The sequence below is a fragment of the Hyla sarda genome, chromosome 3 (assembly GCF_029499605.1).
Source record: "Hyla sarda isolate aHylSar1 chromosome 3, aHylSar1.hap1, whole genome shotgun sequence".
In the NCBI taxonomy this organism is placed as follows: Eukaryota; Metazoa; Chordata; class Amphibia; order Anura; family Hylidae; genus Hyla; species Hyla sarda.
The window spans coordinates 47,095,162-47,109,621 of record NC_079191.1 but is presented as its reverse complement, the minus strand read 5'-3'; the positions used below and the strand labels follow the sequence as shown (position 1 = coordinate 47,109,621).

At 43.3% G+C, this 14,460-nt stretch overlaps 1 protein-coding gene across 4 annotated transcripts in view; it reads left to right on the top strand.

The window, feature by feature from the left end:
- The window catches only part of KIDINS220 (kinase D interacting substrate 220), a 188,457-nt gene that overhangs the window by 147,737 nt on the left and 26,260 nt on the right, over positions 1 to 14,460 (top strand). For 2 of the 4 annotated variants that reach the window (XM_056564131.1, XM_056564132.1), the window contains exon 26: positions 1,186 to 1,242. The exons of the other annotated variants lie outside the window; for them this stretch is intronic. In XM_056564131.1, coding sequence (XP_056420106.1) covers positions 1,186 to 1,242 — 57 coding nt within the window. The remainder of the gene's footprint in view (positions 1 to 1,185; positions 1,243 to 14,460) is intronic. 4 annotated transcript variants of the gene reach the window in all.

Here is a 14,460-nt window from a genome sequence, read left to right as displayed (position 1 = left end):
TGGCAGAGCCGAAGCGCTGCCTTCGGCAATCTCCGGCTCTGCCATAGAGATGTATTGAGGGGGCGTGTCGGCCGCCGCCTCGTGCGGGGGTCGACACCCGCTATCTCGGCGGAGAGCCGGGGCCCCGTACAGAGAGATCGCAGGGGGCCCCAGCAGTCGGACCCCCCGCGATATCAAACTTATCCCCTATCCTTAGGATAGGGGATAAGTTTTTCACCACTGGACTACCCCTTTAACTCTTAGCCAGAGCAGAGAGGGTGTAGAAAAACATAATCATCCACTTTAGAGGACCCTGTACCGGTTGAGTAGTCTCTATTGATATATTAAATTATACCCGAAACAGCTGTCTACAGATATACCAAATTATACCCAAACAGCTGTCTACAGATATACCAAATTATACCTGAAACAGCTGTCTACAGATTTACCAAATTATACCTGAAACAGCTGTCTACAGATATACCAAATTATACATGAAACGGCTGTCTACAGATATACCAAATTATACCCGAAACGGCTGTCTACAGATGGTCATCCCTGGTTTTACAGACATCCCTAAGTCATGTTTCAGGGGTTGGATATTGACTTACAGAGTAGCTACTTATAGTTGGATCTGCAGAAACGTTTTTTTCTTCTAGAGCAGAGCTAATTTGCATACATGTAATTTCCCATGGAGCATTGCTTTGCAAGACTCCATACATCACCTGGATCTCCTCAATGAGAACCAGTTCCTCGCAGTTCAATAATGCATTACTAGGCGAGTATTGGCCCAAATTCTAGGTATAGCAGAGGAAAAGGAATATTTTAGCCAGGTCCCAGGTCACTAATATTCTCATTTTAGCTATTTCTGTTTACCAAGAAAGAGGAATTGCTGGTGATATGTGGAACCCACGCTTCTGGACACAGATTGGTGACATTGATTAAACACGATAGTAACACAATGATGTGTTCACCCATTTCCTTCATGTTGCTAGGCAACAGCTGGAACATATACAGATGGTGCTATGGCCCCTTCCTAGGTTACCTCTGTACACAAGTGTAAGCTGTGATTGACCTTTCTATATGACAGTGTTATAGTCCTTTTATGCGCCCCATCCCCCAGCTCCTGTGCTTCGGCACTCTTATTGGTAGGATGTCTATGATTATGGGGGTCTCTTTCAGACTGTGCATTGTTGTGTTGCTTAGGACATAATTGAAGAAGATTCAGCCGAGACGCTGTCTACTCCCACACACTCCCCTCTGGTAAAGCCTGCAGTAGTGTGGTGGTGTGCTGTGTGGCATCCCATTGCTTTAGGATCAGTCTTATTAACGCTTGCATTACTAACAGTGTATCATGGTTGTCCAACATGCAGTAGACTAGCATACAAACTAATTGTGTGACTTACTAGTGTTATTAAACTTATCTGGTCATTTTCAGGTTAATACATTGTGCATTAAATGAACCAATACATAGACTTATACTATACGCACGCATCATATTACCATCAAATGTGTATTGTAGCTTAAAGGGGTACTCTGCCCCTAGACATCTTATCCCCTATCCAAAGGATAGGGGATAAGATGTCTGATTTTGGGGGTCCCGCAGTTCTTTTAGAGCATCGGGTGCAGCGCCGGAGGCTTGGGATGTCTCGGCCACGCCCCTCAATGCAAGTCTATGGGAGGGGGCGTGACTGACGTCACGCCCCCTCCCATAGACTTACATTGAGGGTGTGTGGCCATGATGTCACGAGTATCCGGTCCACTTCGCCAGTCATCCGGCACGGAGCCAATGCACCAGATGTCTGGGGTGCCACTGCTGAGATCGCAGGGGTCCCCAGCAGTGGGACCCCCGCTATCAGACATCTTCTCCCCTATCCTTTGGATAGGAGATAAGATGTCTGGGGGCGGAGTACCCCTTTAAAGAAGATGGGAATTATTTTCATTGGTTATGTTTTCTATGTCCTCTTAATATTTACTATTGTCTTTTGTCCTTGTATATTCTGTCGATTCACATTGCATTGGGGGGTATAATGACATTGTAATTAATTGATTTCATGGCCAAACAGACATTAGTCAGATCCCGCTATTGATAAAACTAGAGCTACAGGGCAACTTTGGCTGTGACACGTGTCATGGCCAGAGAGATCTCAGGGTCACCCTGCCCGTATTGCAGCTATTTAAAGTGAATGTGATTGCAGTGTAAACTGCAAGTTGTCGCATCGGACAGTCGCCAGGAATCAAGCAAGTCTGGATTTCTAACAACTTTTTGGTTCACTGGAAATCGCAGCTTGCAACACGACCATGTTTCCATCATTTAGCTACAACATAGGCAGGGAAAACTAATGTGAAAAGGACTGGACCATAAAGATGGCTCTACCAAGATCTTCAGATACATAGATGCCAAAAAAGAAAAAGCTGAATATTGGTCGATAACCACCTTTTGTGTGTATTATTTTTGTCATTGAAACCTCTTGCTATTCATACTCAGCTTTGGTCTCCAGTTCATGCCAGGGCATGCTGGGTGTTGCAGTTTAGTAATGTCTAGAGAGTTAGCAGGTTGGTAATGATGATCTAGGGTAAGGTTTTCTTTTTTCCTGTTAATATTGTGAATTGTTAATGTTAACCATAAAAAGCCAAAGTCTTCATCCTGTTTAGTAGTCTCTAAAGATATAACAAATATACCCTAAACAGCTGTCTACAGATATACCACATTATACCCTAAACAGCTGTCTACAGATACACCACATTATACCCTAAACAGCTGTCTACAGATATACCACATTATACCCTAAACAGCTGTCTACAGATATACCACATTATACCCTAAACAGCTGTCTACAGATATACCAAATTATACCCAAAACAGCTGTCTACAGATATACCACATTATACCCTAAACAGCGGTCTACAGATATACCAAATTATACCCTAAACAGCTGTCTACAGATATACCAAATTATACCCTAAACAGCGGTCTACAGATATACCAAATTATACCCTAAACAGCTGTCTACAGATATACCAAATTATACCCTAAACAGCTGTCTACAGATATACCACATTATACCCTAAACAGCTGTCTACAGATACACCAAATTATACCCTAAACAGCTGTCTACAGATATACCACATTATACCCTAAACAGCTGTCTACAGATATACCACATTATACCCTAAACAGCTGTCTACAGATATACCACATTATACCCTAAACAGCTGTCTACAGATATACCACATTATACCCTAAACAGCTGTCTACAGATATACCACATTATACCCTAAACAGCTGTCTACAGATATACCAAATTATACCCTAAACAGCTGTCTACAGATATACCACATTATACCCTAAACAGCTGTCTACAGATATACCACATTATACCCTAAACAGCTGTCTACAGATATACCAAATTATACCTCAAATCACCTATCTACAGATATACCACGTTATACCCTAAACAGCTGTCTACATATATACCACATTATGCCCTAAACATCTGTCTACACATATACCACATTATGCCCTAAACATCTGTCTACACATATACCACATTATACCCAAAACAGCTGTCTACATATATACCACATTATACCCGAAACAGCTGTCCCTACAGATATACCAAATTATACCCGAAACAGCTGTCCCTACAGATATACCAAATTATACCCGAAACAGCTGTCTACAGATATACCAAATTATAGCCGAAACAGCTGTCTACATATTCAAGTTGCATTTTCACCCATGAATAGCAGAAGTCTCATCTGGCTGAGTAGTCTCTATTGATATGTTAAATTATACCCAAAACCGCTGTCTACATATCATGGTCTCTGATTTCACAGACATCCCTAAGTCCTGTTTCAAGGGCAGTAATTCCCGTCTAATAAAGTGATCAGTGGGTCTGACCTTTATAATCACTCAGATCATGAGAATTGAGGTAAGGGAACAGCAGCTGACCTCACTAACCCCTAATTATAGAATGATGACATATCTTAGCAGTATATGCTTTTTTTTAAGCTAATAGTCATGTATTGTATCATATTAGTGGCTCTTGGGCATTTGGTAGAAGATTTCAGGACAGTAAACAATTCAATAGGAGGAAGTAAAAGGGTTTGCTGGTTTAGAAAACCCATGTTTATATAGAGGAGAGTCGTGTGTTCAGGATCCTCATCTATTAGCCAGAGTATAGAGCAGCATTTTCCAACAAGTGTCTCCAGCTGTTGCAAAACTACAACTCCCAGCTGGAGGCATCCTTGTTTGAAAAAAAACAAAACAAAAAAAACACTGGTATAGAGTGATTTATAAAGTGGGTCTCTTGCTCTGGAGGACCTGTCCTGTCCTTCATTACACAGACAACTCATTGCTGCGAATGGGCACTGTGTAATACTTAATTTCCCCTGTGGTGGTGCTGTGGGAAAATGAAACCCTTGATACCAGGTTTCCCCACAGATGAGTTGATCACTGAGGGTGCCAGCTAGCGGACACTTTATGTTCAGCTTACAGACATGGGACCATTCTAGCAAGTAAGTGGAGAACCTTTTTAGGTAATATTCTCCCATATCTTAAAGGGGTACTCTGGTGGAAAACACTTGATTTCAATTCATCTGGTGCCAGAAAGTTAGGGTGCATTCACACCATGTTTTTGCAATCCAGTTCCCATATCAGGTTTTTGATGAAAAATGGATTCCTCAAAACCTGACTAAACTGTATCAAAATGTGTGTACAAATTGTAACCCATATACGGTTGAAACCGGATACGGTTTGAAAAATGATGTCCGGTTGCATCGGTTTTTTAAGAAAAAAAACATATATGTTTTTAACTTTTCACTCCATTATGAATAAAGTTTCACTTGATTGATTGAAATTCCAAGAAAAAAAACTCCAAAGTCAAAAACCGTATGGTGAAAACCGGATGGAACCATATGCACATACAGTTCTGTACGGTTCCCATTGACTCCCATGTTAAAAAAAAAAAAAAAAAAAACGTATACGGTTTAATACAGTTTTTCACCTGGACCAAAAAACATGGTAGACTACGGTTTTGGGTACGGGAAAAAAAACAGGACAAAACCGTGTAAGACGCAAAATGGACTAAACCGGATGATGCGTTTGACACACGGTTTACAATGTTAAGTCAATGCATACAGTTTTCTATACAGTTCCATAAGGTTTTTAACTTGAAACCGTATACTGTAAATGTATAGCAAAAGTGTGGTGTGCATGCGCTCTTATACAGATTTTTTAATAACCTGTTTAAAAATCTTAAGCCTTCCAGTTGTCTTCAGCTGCTGTATACTACAGAGAAAGTTGTGTAATGTTTTTAGTCTGACCACAGTTCTCTCTGCTGACACCTCTGTCTGTGTCAGGAACTGTCCAGAGTAAAAGCAAATCCCTGTTGCAAACCTCTCCTGCTCTGGACAGTTCCTGACGCGGACAGAGGTGTCAGCAGAGAGCACTGTGGTCAGGACTACACAACTTCCTCTGGAGCATACAGCAGCTGATAAGTACTGGAAGGATTAAGATTTTTAAATAGAAGTGATATACAAATCTGTATAGCTTTCTGCATCAGTTAAAGCGGTTATCCAGGAAAAAACTTTATTTTTTTTATATATATCAACTGGCTCCAGAAAGTTAAACAGATTTGTACATTACTTCTATTAAAAAATCTTAATCCTTTCAGTACTTATGAGCTTCTGAAGTTAAGGTTGTTCTTGTCTGTCTAAGTGCTCTCTGATGACACCTGTCTCGGGAAACGCCCAGTTTAGAAGAGGTTTGCTATGGGCATTTGCATCTAAACTGGGCGGGTCCTGAGACACAGGTCATCAGAGAGCACTTAGACAGAAAAGAACAACCTTAACTTCAGAAGCTCATGAGTACTGAAAGGATTAAGATTTTTTAATAGAAGTAATTTACAAATCTGTTTAACTTTCTGGAGCCAGTTGATATATATATATAAAAAAAAAGTTTTTTCCTGGAATACCCCTTTAATTTAAAACCTTTTTTTCCCCCCACCAGAGTACCCCTTTAGGTCGCTTATCTCGAATGTCTGTATTCGATTGCGCTGCTTACTTCAGTCATTTCTCTTCCCTTTTCTACCCATTTTGCTAGATTTGTGATCTCTGGTAGAGATAATACAGAGGCTGGCTATTTGCATTCAGTAATATGTAGGCAAGATGTTCAGGCCCGGAGAAAGTTTATTGCTTTGGGAAGAACCTGTTAGCGTTTTCTATTCAAGCTGATTGAGTCGTTTTCTTGGGAGCAAATAGTCCCGTGTCAGCCAATATATTACGATCATGAAATCTGCTCAGTCTTACATTCCTGGTCGCCTAGAGCTTGTTTTCCACATTGAAACAAGAACATAACAGCCTGTGTCTGGTGCCAGGATAACCCTCTTACTGCAGTCATTTGAAGCGATACTGCTGCTGACTCCGTGCCCGAGCGGCTTACAGCCCTCACCGGGCCTTTTCCATGGTTGGGATTATACTTACCATAATCAAACGACAGAAATAGTGCCCAACGCTATGGAAGAGAAACGTGTTCACCTTGGATGGTGTCACTTAGAAATGTATCGGTAACCTTTAACCCAGTGTTTCCCAACCAGGGTGCTTCCAGCTGTTGCAAAACTACAACTCCCAGCATGCCCGGACAGCCAAAGGCTGTCCGGGCATGCTGGGAGTTGTAGTTTTGCAACAGCTGGAGGCACCCTGGTTGGGAAACACTGGGTTAAAGGTAGGGATCGACCGATTATCGGTATGGCCGATGTTATCGGCCGATAATCACGATTTTGGGCATTATCGGTATCGGCAATTACCTTGTCTATAATGCCCCGCCCGCACCGCGACCTCCCCCCCACCCCCGACCAACCGCACCGCACCGCGTCGCACCCCCCACCGCACCATCCCCATTGCCTCCCCCATCCCCGGTTTTATAATTACCTGTTCCCGGAGCCCACGCAACTTCTTGCTCCTGCTGCGTTTTGCGTTACGCTGTGCGCAATGACGAGTGACGTGTGTGACGTGACGTCACAGTCAGTGTTCACAGTGACAGTTCAGGAGGACGCCACCGGAGCCAGATGTGGAGTGGACCCCGGGAACAGGTAATTATAAAACCGGGGATGGGGGAGGCAATGGGGCCGGTGCGGGGGGTCGGTGCGGGGGGGGGGGGGGGGGGGCGGACGCGGGTGCGGTGGTGGGGGGAGCGGTGGCGGTGATAGGTCTCAGGACCCCCGGACAGGCAGGGGGAGAGAAGCGGGTGGCGGCGGCGGCCTATGGCTTTAAATCAATGATCTGCAGTGGTGTCGCGGGGGGATAAATAGCCCATAACTTATACCGGAATATCGGTATAAGTTATCGGCTATCGCCCCTAACCTCCACCGATTATCGGTATCGCCCCTAAAAAAACAATATCGGCCGATCCCTAGTTAAAGGTTACTGATACAAGGGCGGGCTAGGCTCCCATTCCCATTATGATGCAGATCAGCCACAATGCTATATAGGGGAGATGGCACAGGTGCAAAATACTGATGAACAACCACTCACACGCCTACTATTCATGAGGGGGTAGTTGCCTAGTATTATAGTTGCACACAGATAAGGTATATACAGGGTGTAGTGCACCATTCTGGCTTACAACCTATTAGTGACACCCATAATATTGGGTAAGACAGGCAGCCCAGCATCTTATATGTGCACCCCACAAAGCACTGACACCCTGGGCTCCCCTAGCATCACAAATCCAGACCACATTACAAAAAATATTATATAAAAATTATATGTGTCTGTGTGTGTATATATAATATATATATATATATATATATATATATATGTGTGTGTGTGTATATATATATATATATATATATATATATATATATACACGGTATATATATATATATATATATATATATATATGGTCATATGATAAACATGAGGTATTAGTTGATATTTTGGACAAAATTTGCAAGCTCGCAACACACGTCAAGGGTCCTCAGTCTCTACACTAACATTATAGAAAAAAAAAACACAGAAAAAAGGGGCATAAATCACTCAAAAAGAAAAAAAAAAGGGGGGGCATAAATCACTTAAAAAGAAAAAAAAATAACCCGAAAAAAGGGGCATAAATCACTCAAAAAGAAAGAAAAAAGGGGCATAAATCACTCAAAAAGAAAAAAAAAAAAGAAAAAAGGCCTCACCTTTTTTCTGTGTTTTTTTTTTTTTATTGGATTTATGTCCCTTTTTTCTGTGTTTTTATGTAAATCTGGAACGTTTTGTTACTGATATTGATATTTTGGCCAAAATTTGCAAGCTCGCAACCCACGTCAAGGGTCCTCAGTCTCTACACTAACATGATTGAAAAAAACACAGAAAAAAGAGGCATAAATCACTCAAAAAGAAAAAAAATCACAGAAAAAAGGCCTCGCTTACATGTGGCCTTTTTTCTTTGTTTTTATTTTTATTGATTTATGTCCCTTTTTTCTGTGTTTTTATGTAAATCTGGAACGTTTTGTTACTGAGAAGTTATTTAGCATCGCTGTATTTAGGTGCAAAATACTGCTGAACAATCACTCAGGTCTTCTATTCATGAGGGGGGGGGTAGCTGCTTAGAATCATAACTACACACAGATAAGGTATATACAAGGTGGCAATGACACGATGATGTGTAGTGCACCATCCTGGCTTATAACTTATTAGAGATGTCTATACTATTGGATCAGACGGGCAGCCCACCATCTTATATGTGCACCCCACAAAGCACTGGCACCCAAGGTTCCCCCAGTATCCCTGTACTACACTGAACATAAGATTCTGATTAGCTGATGTTGGTGGAAAGAATTCATGAAGTTCAGCACCGCCGAAGACATTTTTGGATTTGTTAATAGCCACCAAACCAAACTATAACATTGGGCTATTTCTAAACCGTGCATAAGGATGCATTCTACTCAAGATTAGCCCTCTTATATCCCATATATGATGGCATCCTTTTAAAATGTGATGCCGACTTATACTCATGTATAGTGGCACAGACTACACCCCCCTCCCCAATTGTCTGTAAAGGAAATCTGTCACCAATGTCACCTGCACTAACTAGTCGGTACCTACAGATAATGCAGGTGACACTGATGACAATGATACTCACCTTGTCCCGTTCCGTGGCAGGGATCTCCGATAATCTTGTCCGTTAAGCTTCAGCTCTGGCCTGGCTTGGGGCATGGGCGGAGCTAATTGACGTCACTGCTGCTGTTCTCTAGCAGCGGGACCCAGCAGGGAGCAGCAGCGGTGACGTCACTAAGCTCCGCCCATGCCCCAAGCCAGGCCAGAGCTGAAGCTTAACGGACAAGATTACCGGAGATCCCTGCCACGGAACCGGACAAGGTGAGTACCGCTGTCATCAGTGTCACCTGCTCTACCTGTTGGCACTGACAGGTTAGTGCAGTTGACAATGGTGAAAGATTTCCTTTAAGTTCAACTCCATTGATGGCTGGAGACTGCAGCGTTCTGTCTATGGGTTTTTCAGTCTATGGAACTTCTGACTTATCCTGAGATTGAACGCTGTAGTCTTACACAAGTCTTAGATGGCAGCACAAGAATCACTGGAGTTGTGCTTTAGTGGCCCCAACGCATTCAGCTATTGTCTGCGCCTGGGTCATTTCCCACACATATACATTGACTTTGTGGGACCCAAAAGCACGGTCTGTTTTTGAGTTCCACGTGGGAAACCTATACATGCCGGAAGTGAACTAAACATTGTCACTAGTTCACAACGTTTAGCTTATTGAAGTCAGTGAGGCTCATGCCAGTATGTGCTTGTAGATGTTGGCATTCCAAGGACAGTTTAAGACCAAAAGCCATTGATTGCTCATCCTTAAAGAGTACCTGTCATCAACAAAAACTTTTAATATGTTGTTCATAATCATTAATGAAGAGATATTGTAATAAATCTTCATTAAAAAATATTAATATTTATACCAGTTTTTTCATTTTATACTTTTGGCCACTTGGGGTCTCTCTTCTATGCCTGATCTGCAGGTAGCTTCCTATGCTTTTCATAGTAAGTGTACAGCTTTTAGGATTAATGCTGAAAGGGTTCTGGTCCTTCCACCGGAAGTTCAGTGCTCTCAGCTCAGGACTCGCTCCCAGCCTGTGAGCTGAGAGCACTCAACTTCCGGTGGAAGGACCAGAACCCTTTCAGCATTAGTCCTAAAAGCTGTACACTTACTATGAAAAGCATAGGAAGCTACCTGCAGACCAGGCATAGAAGAGAGACCCCTAGTGGCCAAAAGTATAAAATGAAAAAACTGGTATAAATATTAATATTTTTTAATGAAGATATATTACAATATGTCTTCATTAATGATTATGAACAACATATTAAAAGTTTTTGTTGATGACAGGTACTCTTTAAAGAAGTACTCCGCCTGTAGACATCTTATCCCCTATCCAAAGCATAGGGGATAAGATGTCTGATCGCAGGGATCCCGCCGCGATCTCCCTGTTGCACCTGGTGTTTGTTTAGAGCATCGGGTGCAGCGCCAGAGGCTCGTGACGTCACGACCACGCCCCCTCAATGCAAGTCTATGTGAGGGGGCATGGCCGAGATGTCACGAGCGGAGCGTGACCGTGACATCACGAGTCTCTGCCCCGCAAAGCCAGTCATCCGGCACGGAGCGAATTTCCCACCGGATGACTGGGGTGCCGCAGCTGATATCGCGGGGGTCTCCAGTAGCGGGACCCCCGCGATCAGACATCTTATCCCCTTTCCATTGGATAGGGGATAAGATGTCTAGGGGCAGAGTAACCCTTTAAGCTAGCCATACACAGTGGGCAGTCTATATGGAGGCCTCCGGACTCTACCCTTACAGGAGATGTTGGAGAAGAGATGGATTGGGCATGTCGGATTGTAAGGGTCCAGTACTTTTCTTCTCTGCCCTAGAAACGTATCAAATGTTTAACTTTTCTGACATATTTAGGTTATGTTCACATTTAATTGTTGTACATAACAGAATTATATGTTGTATTAACCAATGTATACCTCCAAAATATGTCATCATACATCCAGTTTGTGCCTGAAGGGCATCCTTTTCCCTATACTGGGCTGGGGTGTGTCTGCCATGGTGTAGAAAAGTTTAGCCTTTTTGTGGTTTACATATTATTTTTATTTTTTCTAAACTCTACCAGCCTGGAGTTATACATGGAGAAAGCCTTCCCTACCTCCAGTACAGGCTCAATAAGTGTGAACAGAGCCTTAGATCAGACCCTCAGAGTGCAGAGCCGCTTCATCCAGTAAAATCCCCCTTTGTTTTTGTGGAATACATTCCTGGATGCTTTAGATTAGTCTTTCCAGAATTATTAGCTGATGTACAAAGGAAAGGTGTTACATTATCCCAAGATGTTCTCTTCAATCTTTTATCTTTTTTTTTGTGATCTTGCTATATAGTAAATCGGTGTTAAGTAAATGAAAAAATGAAAACAGGCCGAGCGGTTTCCATCCATCTGGCAGGGCCGCGTGCGCATGGGCTGCATCCCTCTAGCAAATGTTCTTTTCATGGCCGCACTTTTCAGAAATTGCTTTTCAGATTTGTATAGAATTCTTCTTTCTCTTCTCCCCTCTCCCTCAGAGCCTCTTTAAAAAAAAAAAAAAAAAAATGTTTAAATATGTAATAAATAGCTGGCAAAACGTAGATGGTGAAATGTCGGCTTCAGCTTGTTCTCTGCCTGTTAAATAAAATATAGCTTGTGGGAAGAGATATCCATCTGCATAGTTAAGATGGATGGCACTCGACATAAAATAGTTATACCGCAAATTGTTCACCCCGTGCTAATTTGCAATGGCCAAATCTCTGCTTGCATACTAATATATATGGAGCGTGCTGAGTCAGCAGCTTAACCCTATATGCCGGCTTATTTATTGCTGAATGAATGATGGCCGCCTCCATGCTTCTCTGGAAGTCATCTCATGTGTGTGCACAGGAACAATTGTCCTGAATTGAATAAAGGAAATTTTTTCTTTCGAAAAACTGTTCTAAGATTGCCCATGGGGTGTGTGTTTTTATTGAACCTCATTTAAAGGGGAACTCTGTCCATAGACATCTTATCACCTATCCAAAGGATAGGAGAGAAGATGCGCATGTGCAGCGAAACGCGTTGCATCTTAGTCAAATAAATCCTTTCTACCATTCCTGCTGTCTGCTCTGGGTCCGTCAGCGCCATTCCAATCTCCCTGCCAACAACATAGAAGCCTCCACCATTCTTTTGCCATATCGTACAAGCTTAAAGTAGTCCAGTCCTGAAAAACGTATCCCCTATCCTAAGGGAAAGGGGGCGTGTTGACCTCCGCGGGAAGGGGGCGTGTTGACCTCCGCATGAAGCAGCGGCTGACACACCCCCTCAATACAACCCGGAGATTGCCGAAGCCAACGCTCTGGCTCTGCCATAGAGTTGTATTGAGGGGGCGTGTCAGCGTGCCCCCTTCCCGCGGCCTGCCGGGGCCTCTTACAGGAGATCGCTGGGGGCCCCAGCGGTCGGACCTCCCACGATCTGAAACGTATCCCCTAGCCCGTTCACTCCCCCACGCCCCCCCCCCCCCCCCCCCCCGCTACGGCACTAGCCTGTTCACTCCTCCCCCCATAACCCCGTTCCCTCATTACACTTGCAGTAACTGCAGAGTCCGGCAGCGGGCGTGCGGGCGGAGTGGCCTCCCAGCCAGTGGCCGGGGAGCCAATGCGCTCGCTCCTGTCTGTCTGATTGACAGGCAGGGAGCGAGTGCAGCCTAACTGGAAAAGGACTGATTGCCACTCCAAAATCAGTACTTTTTCAGTGGCCGGTTTTTAAATGTAAATTAAACCTTTTTAATGAAAAAAATAAAAATAAAAGTATATTAGAGATATGTTGTAGTACATAAGTACTACAACATATCAAAAAATAAAGTTGGTGACAGTGCCCATTTAACGACCACGGACGTAAATGTAAGTCCTGGTTTGGCGGGCTGCAGACAGGTCCCTACCTTGATTTATTCACCTTTTTTTAATTTTTGTTGTGTATGAATTACACAACCGACTGGGTAAGCGGCTACTATCCCTTACTTCTTACCCTCCCTCCACTATGGAGCGCTCCTCCTTTCTCTGGATGTTGTGTGCCCCTGTATATTTGGGTACTTTTATAACGTAGTATTGGGGCACTGTACTTAAATATTCAGTATGACTCTGTTAGGTCCGGCTTAGAGGGAGCTTAGCCCAGGTCCCTAGCTGCCCCACTCCCTTACTATCAAAGTTTAGAGGGACCATTAACACTAAAGGGGGAGATGTATCAAAACCCGTCCAGAGGGAAAGTTGCTGAGTTGCCCATAGCAACCAATCAGATCGCTTCTTTCATTTTTAACAAGGCCTCTGCAAAATGAAAGAAGCGATCTGATTGGTTGCTGTTGGCAACCCTCTGGTTTCCTCTGGACAGGTTTTGATAAATCTCCCCCTAAGACTTATAACCACTGGCACAGAACTTGTTATGAAGTGCCATCGGAATGTTCCGGGCTTTACCACAAGACTTTGCAAGTGACCTGAAATCTGCAGACCTGACCCCCTGCAGTGACCTTTTTAGGATTTGGTCTCCTGGTTCATGAACTCCACATTTCAGACATTTTAGGATGAATTTCCCCTTTTCGGTTTCATGTTTAGCTGCAGTGGGTTTGGTCAGGCTCCTCTGGTCAGGCTCTTGCCTAAATTGTCTCCATTATGTAAGCCAGTGGTTTAATGTTTTTGTCTTCGTAGCTCCGGTTTCCACAGAACTGTGTTGACCAACTCTAAAGGGGAAATTGTAACACGTTGGTTGTCATATTCTGAATAATAGTTCATTTATTTATTTATTTATTTTTGTCCTTTTTTCTTCTTCCTAAAGAATGTTTCAGCCATGATTGTCGTCCACTCTGGTAAAAGTTTCAGATAGTCTGGGTCATGTCTGGGTCTTCATGTTGTAGGGCAGTGTTTCCCAACCAGGGTGCCTCCAGCTGTTGCGAAACTACAACTCCCAGCATGCCCGGACAGCCGAAGGCTGTCCGGGCATGCTGGGAGTTGTAGTTTCGCAACAGCTGGAGGCACCCTGGTTGGGAAACACTGCTGTGGGGCATGTCATGTGTCTTACAGCTGAGCAGAAGTGTTGCTTTCATATACGTGACTTGGTCATCGTGCTTGATTCTGACGCTTTCAGTTTCTATATATTGCCTTTGATGATGGGATTATTTTTTTTTATGTCTATACATGGTATATCAGGGTTGGCTTTTGACATCTGGGAAAACCCCCCCCCCCCAAAGGACGAGGGGGCACTCTGGAGAAGAAAAGGTTTAGTCTAAAGGGGCGACACGCCTTCTTTACCGTGAGGACTGTGAATTTATGGAACAGTCTACCTCAGGAACTGGTCACAGCAGGAACAATTAATAGCTTTAAAACAGGGTTAGATACATTCCTGGAACAAAATAACATTAATGCTTATGCAGAATTA